The sequence below is a fragment of the Dunckerocampus dactyliophorus genome, chromosome 6 (genome assembly GCF_027744805.1).
Source record: "Dunckerocampus dactyliophorus isolate RoL2022-P2 chromosome 6, RoL_Ddac_1.1, whole genome shotgun sequence".
Classification (NCBI taxonomy): Eukaryota; Metazoa; Chordata; class Actinopteri; order Syngnathiformes; family Syngnathidae; genus Dunckerocampus; species Dunckerocampus dactyliophorus.
This window is the reverse complement of record NC_072824.1, coordinates 18,537,472-18,556,307: the sequence shown is the minus strand read 5'-3', so window position 1 is coordinate 18,556,307 and position 18,836 is coordinate 18,537,472. Positions and strand designations below refer to the sequence as shown.

The window sequence follows — 18,836 nt, the reverse complement described above, 5'->3', positions numbered from 1 at the left end:
TCCAGAAGTCATGCTTGTGCCCTCATAAAACTAAAAAAAAATTAGTTTTTTTTAAACTGATTCTTGGCGTTTTCTGGTTTAAAAAAAACAATTTCTTAATAAACACCAAATAACTAAGGTCAGTATTTAAAGATGTATTAAGATTTTGTTATAGAACATTAAGTTTAAAAAAAAAACAAAAAAAACCCTGTGAGACCCTGGACTGGTCGCAAGTCAATCGCAGGGCACATTCTGTATAGACATACAACCATTCACTCTCACATTCATACCTATGGACAATTTAGAATCGCCAATTAACCAAACATACATGTTTTTGGAATGTGTGAGGAAACCAAAATACCCGGAGAAAACCCACACACTCACAGGGAGAACATGCAAACTCCAACAAAAACCCCCAAAAAACCTCTTAAAGCAATAGGGCGAGGTATTAATAAAAGAGGTCTGCTCATTCACATTGAAAAGAAAATTTCCCTCTATTGAGAAATCCCCTCAGACATGTTATTAAACGTTATTGGAAGTTGACTTGTGAGAAATACCAAATTCACAATGAAGAACAAGCCTGACACCTTGTGGTAGGTTGACAACACATGAAATATTTGGTTTTAGCGTATCAAAACTTTACTGAAAAAAGCACGATGCCATCAGGATTTATGGCATACTGTTGGGTAGCAACCGACCACATACACACTCGGTGTCTTTGTACAATGGTGAAGTTTATCTTCCTCTCAAAGTATCAGATGAAAATGGCGCTTCTTATATGTATCTGTATTCTTACACCCACCCAGTCTGCATTAACATATTAATGTACGTGTCCATTTCGCTGCGGTGTTTTTCCATGGAGTTGGAGCGTATGAACATTAATTATATGAACAACGCAATCGCTGCTGCATTCAGTAGAGCTGGCACTTGACATGGGCGGTCCATATTTGCTACTAGATGAACTTGTAATTGCTATGGCATGAACTAGTTTATTTCTAGAAATATTTGTTTTAAACTTGTGAAGGTGTGCGTTCTCGTAGTATCGTGTTAAATGACGAAAGATATGTTTATTATGTTGTTGGTATCCTGTCATTTACGTGTTTGTGTCTTGGTGTGATGTTTTGATTGTTGGCTCATTGTGTTCCGATTATTTGATTATATATACCTTCAGTAAATGGGATTAGGACTAGGGATTACAGATGAAAACCAGCCTTTTGGCTAATTCTGGCATATTGACAGAAAAGTTTAATATGCACTGTCTCTGTAAATACAAAAAAATTATATTAATTAAATAAAAATAACATCTTTGCGGTTCCAATATGGCTGGTGCAGACGTTCCTTCCCTCTTTCATGCGTTACTTTTCCATCTTGTTTTTTTGCAACAGAGCAGGCTTTGTAATCTTTATGGATGGACCATTTAGATGAGGCGGTATGAGGAAATAACAAATCTATCATTTTTTGTTGTGATGCATTTTCTTGAATATTTTTGAGTTCCAGCAATATTTTACTTTGGTTCAGCAGCCACCTTTCTCTGTGTTTTTTGATTGTTTCTTGAACCTTTTTACCTTTATGATGGACTATTTTGGTAATGTTTCCAAAATCCCTATGTGAACAGTCAGAGCATTTTCGCTCTGACTTCACTTGACGTCTAGCAAGGAATACGCTTGTTGAGTCCCAAGAGTTTGTGCCAGTGATGACTGAAACCAGATGTGCCATCATGTGCAACCTACAAAACACAAGAGCAAAAAACAGACAACACACAACACTAATTACTCACTTGCTAACTTCCTTGAATTGTGCAATCTCCTCTATGTAGAGGAGATCATGCAAACGGGCCTTGTAGTTGTCTTTGGTCAGAGCCTTGTCCAGGACTGACTGGGTGAAAAGCTGGTCCGCCGACAGAGGGATTTGATAGCGGGAAAGCAGGCTTCGCTCCAGATCAGACATAGTCTCATTGGGCGTAAATTCAACTATTGTCTTACAGGAAGAGTCCCAGCGTTTCGTAGTCATCAAGAGCTGCTGCTTGGCTGCCATAAGATGCTCTAGGTCTGCAAAACACCAACAAACAAAAACAAAACATGTTGCATTACATTATTTTAGTTTTCTTAATAAAGAAGATTCGTATTAGGCATACCTTCAATAGAGGCGGCATCCACCATGATCCGCTGCATCAGAACTGGTTCTGAGCCAAAGTCAAAAACTATAGTCTGTCTGAAGGTGCCAAAGATCTCTGTGGTGAAGTCCACAGCGACCTTGTAGACACAATGGTCCATGCCATTGTCTGTTGCCACTGTCAATACAGCAAAGATGATAAAATGAGAGTCTACAAAAGAAGACTACACTTCAACATCTAACAGATGAACTAAATACTTGCTGCCTTGCAAACAAGGTCTGAGCTGTCATCTGGGTGCAGTACATATAATATATATTTAATATATAGTTCTTTCTCTCTGTCGACAAAACATATAAACATACATTTAATGCTAGGTGTAGGTGTTCATTTCTATGTTGCTATGTGAAATCAATGCGCCCAGGAAGGAAGTTCCAGTAATGCTTAAAAGCACCAATATACGGCAAAATACTGTAAGTATTACATGTTATCATCAATGTACCTGTTACTACATGGTTATAGCATGTACCTGTATATAAAACCATAAACCTTGCAGGTTTTTGAAGGTGTTTTAACAGTGCAGTCAGTCTTTGTAGTCAGCATAGATTACGTGCAGTAATGAGATTTCTCTCTTTATCTGTTTTTATATCTTTAGAACGCACACAATAGAGAAAGACACGTGTTCATAAGGATTGTGGATGTGCAAAATTCCAAAAAAAAGTGCAGTTTTCCTTTAATACCCAAGTCAAGGTGAGGCTCTCACAGGTTATTAACTCATTCAATACCAACAATGTATTGATACGTTTTTTTAAACCAGAACGCTTGCTCCTAAAGATGTAGTATTTATACATCTTTTACGTTTTTTGCTCCAGAGGCAAAAAGAAGCAATGACGCAAATGCAGACAAAAAGAAGTTATATGCCATAAAAACGGCCAAAAGGTGGCAGAAGTGCATTTGTTAAGAGCTCGGCATGGATCTTTTACATACATTTACACACACAACAGCAAAGATGACGTGGAAGAGTATGGATGACTGCAGCGTGCAGAAGGTTACGCATTGTAGGGAAACCTTAATGTATGCATGCGTGTGAACACACAGTTTAGTTCCAAATGTGAAAATTTTAAGTAGTTCATGGTGTTATATTTTCAAATAAATTGTTATTTTGATGTAAAACAACCCTTTTTTGTATTCTGCCACAGTTCAGATATTTGAGCTGTCACAAAAGCAAAACATTTGTGTCAAAGTGAAAGTTATGCTTGAAATGCATCTTTTCACAAAAAGCTGTTTTTCCTCCTTTTTTTTGTTGAGAACTGATATTTTCCTGAAACTTACCTATGTTCTACTGTTGATTGCTAAAGAACGGGAAAAAGGTCAAACTTTTCTTTCTGATGAAAGATGAGTCTTTTGGTAGGTTCTATGTTTATATAGCCATAGAACACAATATTCTGTGTGGCTTGAAAGATCAGTCAAAATCATCTAAAATGGCCAGTACTGGAGGGGATGTCTTGAAAAATGTCTGGGAGTGAATTAGTTAATATTGAATCCTACTTTGTGGAAATTAAGATATCATGATCGGGTCTTGAACCAATTAACCACGATAAACGAGGGATTACTGTACCTGCTGTTTCCTTTTGTGGAGTCCACTCTTGACAGCCAGCAGAGACAATTTGTAGTTGCTCCCCAGCAGAGACCCCCGTGATGGAGAAGTGTGGTCTGTGGGCATCATAGAGCAGGGCTATGCGATATAACTTTCTAGGAGGCTGATCAAAGAATAAAGAAGAGAACATTCAATTAGATTCTGAACCACAAATACATCTTTTAACATTACTCCCATTACTATCTCAAGTAACACCTGATTCCTAATGACAAAATTCAGGTACAGTAGATACAACTGCGAGTAATTAAAATGCCCACAAAAATGTCTTATTTTTTACACCAACTGTCATGCTGCATCGAGGTGCCAACGTATGCTATGCTGGCTCGTACTTCCCCCCTCCAAAACCCACTGCTACCTTGATGTTAAACGTTCTACTCCGACTTTGCATCAACATTTTGAATAAAAGGGAATGTAATTAGATTATATTACATTAAACTCCAAAACTCTCCCTGCATCCTCTTCAATTGCAATTGGTGGTGGCTTGCAACAAAGGAAGCTAACAGGCTAAATGCATCACGGCACAATCCTGGTTAAAAATCTAAATATGCCTCACACACTTAATGTATTGTAAATTGCAAAATGATAGTGAAAGATGATTGACAGAACAGATCATACATTTACTCGTGTTCACCTCGCTGTAGTTCTAGGCCAGATTGTAACATATTGGGACTGTTGAAGCAAGTGTTTCAGTAGCTACAGTACACAGGGAGTCGCTATTTTGCAATGATGTCACATTGTTACACATGTTGTACTGTATGCTGTATGTTGTCAAAAATGTATTACTCATTTAAGGTAAAAGAGACCTGTTTTCTGCAACAACAAAAAACAACCTATTTTCAGAGAAGATTTTTTTTTTTTTTTTTTTTTTTACCAAAATCCATGGATTGGCAGTGTCACGAATATTGAATCGCTGGGATCCACTGTATATCCGAAATGAATGGGATGGGTAACAATGACCATATACAATTAGGTGTAAGGATATGCATAATAGAGCTGCAACGATTAATCGATTATTGGTCAATTATCCATTGAATCGACAACTATTTTGGTAATCCATTAATCGTTTCATTTAAAAATGTACTGTAAATATATTGATTTCAGCCTCTCAAATGTGACTCATAAATTTCCTTAGTCATCCATGAAAGCAGACATATAATCTTATGTGTTTTAGGCAAAACAAGATAGTGACACATCAGCTTTGACTTTGGAAAAGCTAAATTTGTCTCTTTCTGATATCTTGCAAAGCAAGCGGAGATGTGTATGTGGAGCATGCGTAAGAGTGCGTAGGGAAATGCATTCATTTATGCACAACTGTTTCCATCCATACACACAAACCCTTGTGGTAGAACAGTGAAACTACAAATTGCTGTGGCTGTGCCTGTCCTGCGCAGGCCATATCATCTTGCTACATGCTTCACAACTTGACCAAACAAGGCACCGCCATTCCCCAGCGCAGACAAGCCGATGCCAAACACAAAGCTTGCCCCTAAAGCTTATTTATTAATCGAAAAAATAATCGACCGATAAATCTATTAAAATAATCGTTAGTTGCAGCCCTAATGCATAATAAAACAAATTCATAATTGAATTGTTTTTAATCAATTGCCATTCTACGTAGTTAACTATACTATACTGCATATACGTGACAGGTAGTTAATCTGTCTTCCTACCTTGCAGAGCAATGAGAAGGTCCAAGAGTGGGAGGATTTTTTGGTGGTGACAGTAACAGAGAGGCTTGAGCTGGTTTCAACATTCACTCCTTCTAAACAGTCACTTAGCTGAGAGAGAAGGAAATACATCGTTGAATCATATATTTACAATATTCTGAAGTGTATGTATTAGTTCAGACATTTATGCATACTTGGAAATGTAAGACTGTGCCACATACTGCATTACACTGAATATACTGCATAATAGGGCTTTTCTACCTATTGAGCCACTCCTGATCCTGTTCCACAAGGCTCCTTACCACTTTCTCTGGGGAGAGAGAGTTCATCCACTTCTCTATTAATGTCTCCATGTAGTTTTCGGTGAAGTGTTTGCTCTCTTGCTGTTGCTTGAGACGGATGAGGCGTGACGCATATCGCTTCTGCCATTCCATCAGCTCCTCCTGTGAGTGGGCTGACGTGCACTGGGCCCCATACCTACACAGACCCTGCTCCAAGTACCTACAGAAGAAGCAAACAGTATGCTCAGCTGGTGCTATTTCTATAAACAAGTTACAGGTGGTCCTCAGGTTACGAATGAGTTCTGTTCCTAGACTGTGATGTAAGTCACTCACACTGTACACAGAACACATGAAGGGCATATAAAATATAGTAATAAAAAGATTAAATACAATTAAACCGTAATAGAAAGAACACCTCCTTACTTTTAACCCTGTGGCTGTCTTACCTTCATAAAATACTGTCCCATGCAAGTCTGAAAGGATAACCTCCTCTTCTCCTCCTGATCTCCTAACAGCACACGGAATCTATGAACCCTCACGCATTCACTGAACTTTATCCTTAATGGTGGCCGCGACAGTCGGAGACCAAAAGAGCCTGAGCTTTTATATGATGTTATTTTTCACTTTCATCGTGATGGCTTTGCTTTCCATTGGCACACTGCCGCTTGGGAGACATAATGAAGTGCAAAATGTAATTAATGTAGCCAATAAACGATGTTATTCTTTCACCACACGCTGAAGGCACATACTGCATTCTTGCTGTGTGCGGCGCATATTCTTCTGTCCCATGTGCTGTGCTCTCTCTCAGGTTTATTGATCAAAAAGTTTTATAATTTATGAGCGCCGAAACGTCGTCACAAAACATTGTAAATCAAGGACCACCTGTATTTTTTTCCTATTAAGATCATCAACCATCATACGCTTTGCCCATGAAGACATTTAGCCACGCAGGTGATGTACAAGAGCTATACATACAGTACGTTCATAACAATGCTCGTCTATCTTTTTCTTAACTTATCCTTGCATGTTGAGTGCTTTGTTATGCTTAATAACACAAATCAAGTGGTCTGTATGAGTCAGCAAGACATACCATCTACACATCTAATAAGGAAGCTGACAGTAGACAACAGCACGGTGGCATTCAAACGCCAATAGACAAATATAATATATACTTAAATGTACAGCTCATATCAATTAATGACATTTTAGTCACATGAAAGCACTGTATTGACTTCAGATCGCAAACCACAACTTTGAAACCCTCAGTGATTTTATATATACATACATACACACACACTTTTTTTTCTACCTTTTACAGAGGGTATACTCCTCACTGCTGGTGACTCCTCGTGGAGGGGGCCTGAACTGCCAGCCATCTTGGACCTCTGTCAGTACATAAAATCAAATGATCAATGTGACTCAAAAGCCACAAATTAATATCATACCAAAAGACTGTCTTCAGCCATCTTGTAAGCTGAGCATAATGTCATCAAAGATAATCCTTCTAGATATAAAGTATATGTATATATGTGCAGGTGCTGTTTTGTATATAAGATACACAAAGAAACCAGCTAATCATATATATTGTCTTACCCTCCTCCTGGTCATCTGTGTATTCTGGTGCCATCTCGCTCTTCTTTACAGCCTAACATACAAAAAGATGTGGGCAAGGTGGATAAAGATACATTTTATTTTTGCGTCATGACTATTAGAATATCCAGACAAGCAGTTGAACGACTGGAATGGAAAATGAGCTACAAGGCAAACTGAGCGAGACAATGATTACAACAAGGCCACTATGACTGCAAGCATTAAGCAAATACAACTTACGGGGCCAAAAGGGCATGGATAAGTAAATACAGTTAATGTGACAGTGAAGTGCATGACCCAGTGGTACTGACCTCTATTTCCGAAAAGAGTATTTTTAATCGGGATATGTCTTTTGCAACAATGCCGTTCTGTAAGAGAAGATGGGGAGGGAAGATGTAATATGGAGCATTTAAGTACAGGTTTTTGTGAAGGGGGGGAGGCAAATTTTGTTTAGTAACAATCTATTAGAAACTCATTTACATCACACCATGGGTGAGATTAACAAAGCATTACAAAATGAAGATTTTCAAATTGGTATGACATCATCGCTGCCCAAAGAGTGTGTACAGATGGAAGTCATTGCTGAGCTTCACAGTGCAAAGAGCAACATAGCACACTGCCATCTACTGGCAGAGTTTACAACCACAGAAAAGGTGTTGACATGATTATAATTATATTCTGAATGTACAAAGCAAGATCTTAATGCCGCGACGGAGTATTAGGGCCACATTGAAAAAAAACAATCTGAGATTTCGAGAGAGAGAAAGTCGCGATATTACCTTTGCCCAAGGCCAAAGGTAATATCAATAGCCCCCCCGTAGCTTTCTATTATGACAGAGCATTAAAATAATCTGAGATTTTGAGAGTTAAACCGTAAAGTTATGATAAAAAACTCATATTACAAGAATAAATTAGTAAATAGAAAAAACTCTGAGACAGCTATTAAAAGAGGGGGGGCCTTATGTGACCTTGTGGCCAGGGTAAGGAAAACGAAAGAGAGAAGGCCACGTTATAAATTAAAAGCTTGCGAATCAAAAGGAAGGTTGCCTTCCTTCCTCAAGAGCTAAGCTCTATGTTCCCCCTGACACGTATGAAATGTAATATTATGACTTTATTCTGTAAATTTATGACTTTATTCTCGTAATATTCCCAAAAAAATTTCCTGTAAATTTACGACTTTTTTTCTCCTAAATTTACGACTTTTTTCTGGTAATACGACAACTGTTTTCTGGTAATACGACAACTGTTTTCTCGTAATATTACAATTTTTGACAATCTCAGATTATTATTTTATTTCACTGTGGCCCTAATACTACGTCGCTCAATGCTATATAAACTGCTCAAAAAATAAAGGGAACACTAAAATCACACATCCAAGATCTGAATGAATGAAATATTCTTTACATAGCTGAATGTGCTGACAACAAAATCACACTAATGTTATCAATGGAAATCCAATTTATTAATGAATAATTCATTAATAATTCCTTTATTGGGGGCGTCTTGCCGTCCACCTGTTGTCTATTCCATTTGCACAACAGCATGTAAAGTTGTCAATCTGTGATGCTTCCTAAGCGGACAGCTTGATTTCACTGAAGTGTTGAGCAGATATGAGTAAAAATGCATTAAATCAGGCAACTGTGCACTGTTAACATCAAAGCTTGGTGTGTTGTGAAATATGCCTAAAAGGTTTGTGTACCGAGCATCAGCCAACATTATAATTTAGTTATATGGTATATATAATATTAGGGCTGTCAAATTAATACAAAATTTAATACGGTATATATAATATTAGGGCTGTTAACGAGTTGTTTTTTTTAATTAATCATGATTAATGAGAACGAGAAAGTTTGAACGAACTAGAGACGTGTGTGACTTGGAGATACATACTGTATATGGTGTTGAAATTACACTGCTGTGTCTGTTCAGGTCAGTATGAAGTTAGAAAACAGTGTCAGGCTCTGTGTGACTGTGTGAGGACGCTCCACTGTGCTATTACGACAGACCCGTCTACTGTCATAACAGAGAGGCGTGCTTGGTCTGGTGCGCAAGCATTAATTACACTAAAAGTTTTACCGTAATTATAGCGCGTCATTTTTGACAGCCCTAGATAATACTGTATATAACCTTTAAACAAAAAACGCACCTTTTTGTAATTTTGCTCATCATCCACAATCCTTATGTGAGGCATGAACGCCTATGTCCCTCTTTTCTGTGCATTCTAAAGATATAAAAACAGCTAAAAAGACGCTGCTAAGAATGCACGTAATGGGGACACTTATCCTGCCTGTAAAGCCTTTTGACAAAAACTCCAAAAAGCTCCATATAATGTGACTTGCATATTAACCAAGCTACAGCAACATTGTCATTAGCATTGTTACGCCGATCGAACTACGTTACTGGCGTATTGACACCTTGGCACACCACACAGGCTAGCTACTAGCCAGCTCGCTTCACCACACACTGGCAAGGCTACTGCGTTTGTATTTTTGAGTTTGGAAGAGTTAATGATAGGTGTTGGTATTCGTTTCTATGTTGCTATGTGAAATCAATGTGACCAGGAAGGACCAAAATACAGCAAAATACTGCACATACTACATATTATCATAAATATACCAGTTACATGTTTACAGCATATATATAAAACCATGTTGGAGGTTTTTGGAGGTGTTTTAATAGCGGTCTTCATAGGCGGCATAGGTGTGTATCCCATTACGCGCAGTAATGAGCTATCTCTTTTTATCTGTTTTTAATTCTTTACAACGCACAGAAAAGAGAGAGACATATGTGTTAATGTCTCACATAAAGATTGTGGATGATGGGAAAAATTCCACAAAAAAAGCCATTTTCCTTTAATACCTAAGTCAAGGTGAGGCTCTCACAGGTTATTAATAAAGAATGTCAAGTATTAGGGACAAATAATTAAAAGTAATTTGATGATTTTGAACTCTTGCAATTCATCCATTTACAATTCAAACTTAACATTCTCTTCCAAACTGGAATGACAAGCATTCAAGTCCTTTGTTAATACCGTCTATATTTACATTACACAGTTAGCGTGGCCTAATCTGGCTGTGTGCATAGAATATTCTGTACATTCAACGTACCATTGGTTCTCCAAATAAGGCCTTAGAGAGGATGCTGGCGACTTCCTGTAGGCTGCCATCCAACTGCATGGAGCGCAAGCTGGCCTGGAGTGCACCGTCTCCCTTTGCCCTATCTTCTGCCAGGACTAGGTTAGCAAGAAAATCAAGAAAATAGGAGACAAACTGAATCCAAATGCCATCAAATGTTTGCCCTAACAACAGGACTTTTAACAAATATTCTAACCAAAGCTGCAACTTGGCTGCGTTCGCCTGAACAAAGCTTACCACAGGTTGTTAAACAATGTAAGCCACCAACTACACCAGGGGTGACCAAATTTTTCCCATTAAGGACAGCATAATGTAAAAGCAAAGGATACGGGGGCCACTTTGATATTTTACATTTTGTAAATGAACCCATGATATGTTAAGAAGTTATATATATTTAAAGAAAAAAAACTACATCCCAGTTTAGTGTTACAGGTGACAAAGTTTATTATTGCTTTTTGGGCACTCCTTTCCATTTTTGCTCGTTTTTAAATTTTACATTTTGCTAGTAAAACTTTTTTATGTTAATATTATGACTATTATTTCTACTTTATTCTCGTAAAATAGCTGCTCTTCTTACATTTGTTGTTTGTCAGTTTTCTTGTTTAATTGTAAAATGTGCCAAGGGCCGATAAAAACAGGCATGGGGCTGTTTGAGCAATTTGAGCAAAAAAAAAAAAAAAACAAGGGCCGATAAAAACAGGAATGGGGCTGTTTGAGCAATTTGAGCAGAAAAAAACCCAAAGTGGTTTAATAACGTGTGGTATAATATGTAAGTTTTTTTTCTTTTTATTCATATTGGATTTATGGCAGCTGCATGGTGCATGGTTAGCACGTTGGCCAACACAGTAACAGCTTGGAGATCGGGAACACCTGGGTTCGATTCTCCCCTGGGCATTTCTGTGTGGAGTTTGCATGTTCTCCCCGTGTGCGCGTGGGTTTTCTCCGGGTACTCCGGCTTCCTCCCACATTCCAAAAACATGCAGGTGAGGTTAATTGGCGACTCTAAATTGCCCATAGGTATGAATGTGAGTGTAAATGGTTGTTTGTCTATATGTGCCCTGCGATTGGCTGACCAGTCCATGGTGTACCCCGCCCGAAGTCAGCTGGGATAGGCTCCAGCATGCCCCCGCGACCATAATGAGGATGAAGCGGTATAGAAAATGGATGGATGGATTTATGGCTAGCTTTAAGTGACATAATTTCTGGTTTTAGACAGAGTTGAGATTAGCCTGAACAACTGGGATAAACAAAGTTTGGATTCAAAGAATGAAAGCAGCAACAGACAACACAAACATTTAACTAACATGTTTCCCTGATTAAATGCTTACCGTGTTTGCAGTCTTGATCTGCATCATCATATTTTTTCTGTTGGGAGAGAGAAAAAGGAGGAAAAATGTGAATGCCAGCCACAACAAATACACTTTAGACATACAGCCAGGGTCAGCAATTCATTGGCGCTCAACATGCTATCTTTACCTCACAGTGAACTGTCTCTCACTATCATTAAATGACTTGTGTACGTCATACTTTCCATAATAATATAGAATATAATTTTTTTGGAGGAAATAATATTGAAGGAATTTACTACAGGGTTCCTGCGGAACATTTTTAAATTCCATACTTTTTCCAGACTCTGCACATAGACGGTGAGTCAGATATTTCAAATTCTTTTTGAAAATGCACTTTCCCTTCTTCAATGTTAAAAAGAAAATCACCCAGCTCAGCAAAGGGAGGTGCAACCTGCAGCCTCCTTGGCTGTAGAGCCGCGGGTTGCCGACCCCTGGTCTAGGGCCTAACCTTTAACCGATTTATCAAAAATAATCATTAGTTGCAGTCCTAGTATTATGTAAATAACTTATGGAATTAATAGTTTTGTTTTCATTATTCTGAATACTGTACGTATGCCTTTATGTCATCATATAATTTCCAGGAGATTATAGCTAGGTAATGTAATTACCTAGCTATAAGGATAGCTAGAGGATAAGAGCAACTTGTCAATCTTCACAAAAGGACGCGTTGCCCACTGGTGAGACACAGTGGGCAAAGCATCTTAGCTGCCCTAGCAAGCGCCTTAGGAAAACAGGTTGATCCATTTCTGTTTTTATTTAGTTAGTCATAATTTTATATTATAGAAAACAGAAGTGTTAAGACCTGGACATTTATAATATCCAATTCCATACTTTTCCATTTAACCATTGCAGTTCATGAAACTCATCAAAAAACTTGTTGAACAAATGCCATAGATCTTCAAAATTAACGTCTGTTTCGCGTGCAAAACGTTGGACCAGCAGTGTGCTCACCAGCTGAAGAAAGGCAGCGATGCGGTAAAGCAGGGCACGACTGCGGAGGTTTCCGGAAGGTGGGCTTGGCGAGGCAGGGGCGCCAGTGGACTGGACTTGGGGAGCAAGGACTGCCAAGGTGTCAGTGCTGTGGCTTACTACCGCCTCATACTCCCGCCTGACTAACGATCTGCTGGCTTCTTCACATGATTTCTCCGCTCTCCTGTCTGCCATGACTCAGGGACAAAACTTCTGATGAGAAAAAACACATCAAAAACATTAGTTGCACTAAATTTGTCAGATTCCCCAAATAAATTTCTATAAATAATGTTTTGTTTCTCATAAAAGTATGACGTTAAAAAAAATCCGTCTTTTTACTTTCATATTTAAACTCAACAAAAATGACATTTTTCCTCAAAATATTGTAAGTTCAAAGTCAAATTTATTTATACAGCACATTTTCAACAGTTCAACTGCCCAAAGTGCTTTACAGCAGCCAATAAAACACAAAACTACAGAAAAGATACCCAATAATAAAAAGTACAATTAAAAACACAATCAAAACAATACACAAATAATGACACTAAAAAAACAGTAAAAACAGTGAAAACAATGCCCAGGTTACCCTGTGTTAAAAGCCAGTCCATAAAAATAAGATTTCAATAAAGATTTAAAATCCTCCAGTGTTTGTGCTTATCTAATATTCAGGAGCAGACTATTTAGGGCCCTGTGATTTCTGCATTAACAAAATTGCGGACGGAATTGCAGAATTGGCCAGAAATTGACATACTGTGAATGAAATGCTGTCATTGTGAGGAGAAGGAACATTCGTGTGGGTAGTATTTACTCGGCGGACCGCTCAATGTGGCGGAATCTCATTACAAACACTAAACTGCCTCCTCCCTAACTAAAAGTGTTAAAATGGCGATAAACACCGCGAAAGTTGGTGGAACCTCCTTTTACGGAGCATGAATGGAAGCTAGCGGGTTAGCTTAGTTTGTTGGACGAGTATATTTTGACCACGTTGTTTTACCGCTTCAATTTAAGCTTTTTACAATGCCCCATGACGATGTGTAGTTTCTGAGTGAAAAAAGACGAGAAGCACGTTTATTCTTGCACCCAGCTCGTCTTACACTCAACACACACAGAACATTCGCCCTTCAAAATAACAGCGCCGCTTGCCCAATGTCGTCTAACTGTGTAAACAAAATAAGACTGTCATAAAAAATATCTTATGTATGCAGTTGGAATTACATCGGTAACTACATCTCCCTTAATCATAAGCATGAGCATTAGTTTGTTCAAGATTTTGTAGCAATATGTGCAGAGGCTGGCATCCCATTACAAACGTTAACCAGGCTACATCCATTTCTCCATCACAGGGCAATCAATAAATATAAGGATTTTTGCATTTTATTAACAGGCATTTTATTCACTAACCCATAAAGCACACACGCGATGCTGGTAGTAAGAACTGCAAAATGTAAAAAAAAAAAAAAAAAAAGGAATTCTAAAAAATTTTTTACAGGAAAAGGCAAAGGCCGCACGTCAGAAGATCGGGAAGATCTGGGTTCAAATCTCCATTTGAAGTTTGCATGTTCTCCCCGTGCGTGCGCGGGTGGGTTTTCTCCGGGTATTCTGGTTCTAAATTGTCCATGTATACACTGTATATGAATGTGAGTGTGAATGATTGTCTATGTGCCCTGCGATTGACTGGCGACCAGTCCAGGGTGTGCCCCGCCTCTCGCCCTAAGTCAGCTGGGATAGGCTCCAGTATACCCCCGCGACCCGGGCGAGGACAAGCGGCATAGAAAATTGATGGATGGATGGATGGATGGATGTAAAAAACTGAATTTGGAAAGCTAATCCAAAGCCTTGGACCTGCGACAGAAAAGGCCTTATTGCCCAGAGATTTAAGATTAGATCTTGGAGCGGTTAAAAGCAACTGTGAGCTGGACCTCATTGTTCTAGCGGAAACAAACGTTAAATCGGATAAATATGAAAGAGCCAAACCATTCAGTCATTTAAAAACCAAAAGAAGAATTTTGAACTGGATCCTCTAAGTAACAGGTAGCCAGTGAAAGGAGGCCAGGATTCGGGTTATACGTTCCCGTATCTTAGTGCCAGTTAATAAGCGGGCAGCTGCATTTTGAACCAGCTGGAGAGAAAGTATAGAGGACTGGTCCAGACCAGTATACAAGGAATTACAGTAGTTCAAGCGGCAAGTAATAAACAAATGAACAACATGCTCGAAGACGTCAGCGGGAAGGTTTAACCTTAGCTTGCTGTCTCAAATGGAAAAAACAAGATTGGACTACAGCACTCCCTTGTTTGCAAAATTTAAAAGAACCATCCAAAAGCATGCCAAGGTTTTTTGATGATGATGATGTATGATGATAATTACAATTTGTTCTAATAAAACCATTTTTTTTTCCTCATGAGAAAACATGTTTATCTTATTTTTTTACTTTATTTTCGTAAAATTACAGCTCTTTTTTTGTTTCTTATGTTTTGATTTAAAAGTTTCCAACTGCACTGGGGTAGTTACTGGGGTAGGTACACTGGGGTGGTCTGGCGGAGTCCAAAAACCACTGTATTTTACTGTACTGATGGCATTTTGAATGCACATTAATATTGTGACAAGAGCCTGAGGCCCATTGCTGTGTCATGCACCCACAAGCATCACCTCTCGTAGGTTTCTTGTTCACAAAATCGCGGACGTGGAATCTCATGGGAATTGACAATGTGGGTGAAATGCCGTCACCCTGAGAAGGAACGTTTGTGTGGGGAAGTCTCTCCACTCAATCACCACTAGCCTGTCTCCTCCTGAACTAAACATGTTGAAACGGCAACCTGAAACACCAGCAGAAGTTGGCAAGAAGACTTAGAAGGCCTTTCATACGTGCGTGAATGAAAGGAAGCTAGAAGGGTTATCTTAGTTTAGCAGAGCTATTATTGTTTTTTTCACCATGTTGCGTTTTACTTATAAATGCAAACGAGCATTTTAGAATTCCTGCTGACATCGTGCAAGTTCTGAGTGAAATAAATACGAGAGGCACGTTTATTCTTGCACCCATCTCGTCTTAACGGTCACCAGACATTCTCAATGCATACAACACACTTCCACCTTCAAAATAATGGGAAAATATGCAATAGTGTTCATAGGGCCCTACATCATGTTGCAGCATGATAATGTACTGCCCCATGTTGCAAGGATCTGTACACAATTCCTGGAAGCTGAAAACATCCCAGTTCTTGCATGGCCAGCATACTCACCCGACATGTCACCCATTGAGCATGTTTGGGATGCTTTGGATCGGTACATACGGTATTTGAGGCAAATGGTGGTCACAGCAGATACTGACTGGTTTTCAGACCCCTTCGGATCACTCCCAATACAGTTAAACTGCACAAATTGGAGTACGCTTTTATCGCGGCCAACCTAAGGGACACCTATGCAATTATCATGCTGTCGCATCAGCATTTTGATATGGCACACCTGTAAGGTGGATAGATGATGAGTGCTCACTAACACAGATTTAGACATATTTGTGAATAATATTTGCGAGAGCAAGTTTTAGATCTTGAGTTCGGTTCATGAGAAACGGGAGCAAAAATGTGCTGCATTTATATTTTTGTTGAGTGTATTTCAACTTTCTTCTTGTAAATTTTCTTCTCGTAATTATGACTTTATTTCCATAATATTTTGACTTTATTCTCATACCATTACAACTGGATTTGTTGTTTTGTCTTTCATAATGTTACGACTTAAAAAAAACAAACTCTTTCTTTGATACTTCAACTTCATGCTACTAAAAGTTTTCCATTCTAATATTGTAACTTTAGTCTCGTAAGATTTCGGGATGCCAGAGCTTTAGGCCATGACTGTAAAAAACATACGGTAGCATGCATGCCCGCTAAAACATACACTAGCAGTTTGGTTGTACTTTATTGAAGTATTTAACAATGTAAACAGTGACTTTGGTTGTACTTTATTAAAGTATCTAACAATGTACTCACGCTATTTTTTTTTTTATCAATCCTCATCCACAAATCCATCAAAGTCCTCATCTTCTGTATCAGAAACAGTGGAAACCCATCTTTGTCTTTTTGACATGGCTAAGCTCGTTTTCCTGCTTCCTCCACTTGCGAACCATAGATTCGTTGATCTTGAATTATCTCGCGGCCGCTCGATTCCCATGTTCCTCCACGTAACTGATAGCATGCAGTTTAAACTGTGCTTCATAAGCGTGTCTCGTCGTAGGTCCAATTTTCGGGGGTCCTTAGCCAAACCAATGTTGTTTTGCACAATGCACATAGTGACACTATATACCTACTGGGGGCATGCCTTTAGCGTCCTCTTTCACGCGCACCCTTGCCCCCTTCAACGTCCGCAAGCTGTCCTCAGTCACGTCTGCCTTTCCTCTATATAAGCAGCATGTTGGCAGGAAATGCTCCCAGTCAGTCAAGCGGAGCGCTCAAAGTCACACAACATTTACAGATTTTGGAACTCTGTGCACACATAAGGCACGCCACAATATAAGGCGCCCAGTCATACATTATAGCAATCTAATTTATCTTATTTATTATGTATTGACCCACCATTCACCAGTTCAAGTTCCAGCCAACTTTTTCCAAAGAGATTATTACATCGCTGTTTGACGTGTGTGGGAAAAGGCAGTGCGCTAGCATGAATTAACTTGAGACAAATGTGCACATTAGCACTCAATAAGTCATCAAAACTTACCTTTATGCATTCCCACAGAGTATCAGCATTTGAGACCAAATATAAGGTTAAAGAAAAATGGTAAAAATACAGTAGTAGTCTATCTGTGCGGCATGAGATAAAGTTAGCACACGCACAATTGGACATGCGTCAAGTGAGACGGATGTAACAGAGAGAATCCCGCCACTTTTCAAAATAAAACATGAAAAAAAAAATGAAATAATGGAAATTATTTTTTCTTTCTGTGCGGCCCGGTACCAATTGAGCCACGGCCCGGGCCCGGGGACCCCTGCTGTAACTGATCATCTGATAGAGCTTTTTGGTGACCATGTTATTGCTTTGAACCACCTAGTGAAATGGCCCCCCGAGTTCACCTGATTTGACACCGTTGGACTTTTTTTCTGTGGGGCCATCTCAAAACAAAAGTGTATTTTTAGTGTATGTGACACCATCATATGACCTCGACGACATTGAACAGCGAATCAGAGCTGAAGTTAACATCCTCCGGAGGGACAGGGGAATGATCAGGCAAGCAGTGCAGGACATGCGGAGGAGAGCACAACTGCGCATCCAAAGAAATGGGGGTCAAGTTGACAAAAACATATCCATTACCCCAGTGCAAATAGCATGAAACGAAGGGTTAATCTGGGTATTGCAGCGTAGAGGAACAAAAATTCTCATTTTTCATCAGATTTTAAGACTTTTCCTTAAGTTCCAACCCTTTTTTTTGCCCACCGGAAAACGGGCTTGTGGTCAGTCATGCATGCAATTATGCAATACATTTTGGTATGGACCGAAGGATGATGTCCATACCAACATATGCAAATAAAAATATTTCATGAAAATATTCAACTCTAACTTTAGTAGCTATCTTTTGGAGAGTCTACTTTTTTTGATCCACCCTGTAGCGTCAAAAACTGCCATTTTTATGACCCTCTCTATCGTTTATTCACTATTTGTGAGTGGTCTCTGAAAGTAAAAGAGTGACGTTCTCAATCCATTCTATATACATCTTAGATTCAGCCGTTTGATACGAGCATTTATTTTTGTTTTTGTTCCAGTGCAATGCGGATATTCCTGCCCTGCAAAAAATGATTACAAGTTGTGATAAAAAGGATGTGCGTCGCCTCCTTTGCACCACCTCAGATAGGAAGGGTACACCATGACATGCTGGAAAACATGGGGGGCCACACATTCTCAATCTTGAACCAAAGCCTAGTACAACTAAGTTGTGCTGTACTTCTACGTCACTGTGAGGTGGAAGTAGCTCAGGAGTCACTTACACAAACCCGTTTTCAGTTGACAACAGAGAAATAGTCATTTTGGCTGTTTGTTTACACGCCAACTGTGGTTGGATGGATCTCCAAGTAAAAGTTTTGAAAAATAATAGCGTTCCCAGACAAATTGTGTTCA

At 39.0% G+C, this 18,836-nt stretch overlaps 1 protein-coding gene across 1 annotated transcript in view; it reads right to left on the bottom strand.

Annotated features, from left to right (window-relative positions):
• The window catches only part of helz (helicase with zinc finger), a 59,437-nt gene that overhangs the window by 36,181 nt on the left and 4,420 nt on the right, over nucleotides 1-18,836 (bottom strand). Inside the window, exons 2-12 of the mRNA XM_054780489.1 lie at nucleotides 12,719-12,949; nucleotides 11,747-11,783; nucleotides 10,392-10,516; nucleotides 7,596-7,652; nucleotides 7,288-7,339; nucleotides 7,004-7,079; nucleotides 5,716-5,914; nucleotides 5,417-5,524; nucleotides 3,708-3,849; nucleotides 2,114-2,269; nucleotides 1,757-2,027 (exon numbers count right to left, since the gene is read on the bottom strand). Of these exons, the coding sequence (XP_054636464.1) occupies nucleotides 1,757-2,027; nucleotides 2,114-2,269; nucleotides 3,708-3,849; nucleotides 5,417-5,524; nucleotides 5,716-5,914; nucleotides 7,004-7,079; nucleotides 7,288-7,339; nucleotides 7,596-7,652; nucleotides 10,392-10,516; nucleotides 11,747-11,783; nucleotides 12,719-12,931 (1,436 nt within the window). The 5' untranslated portion in view covers nucleotides 12,932-12,949. The remainder of the gene's footprint in view (nucleotides 1-1,756; nucleotides 2,028-2,113; nucleotides 2,270-3,707; nucleotides 3,850-5,416; nucleotides 5,525-5,715; nucleotides 5,915-7,003; nucleotides 7,080-7,287; nucleotides 7,340-7,595; nucleotides 7,653-10,391; nucleotides 10,517-11,746; nucleotides 11,784-12,718; nucleotides 12,950-18,836) is intronic.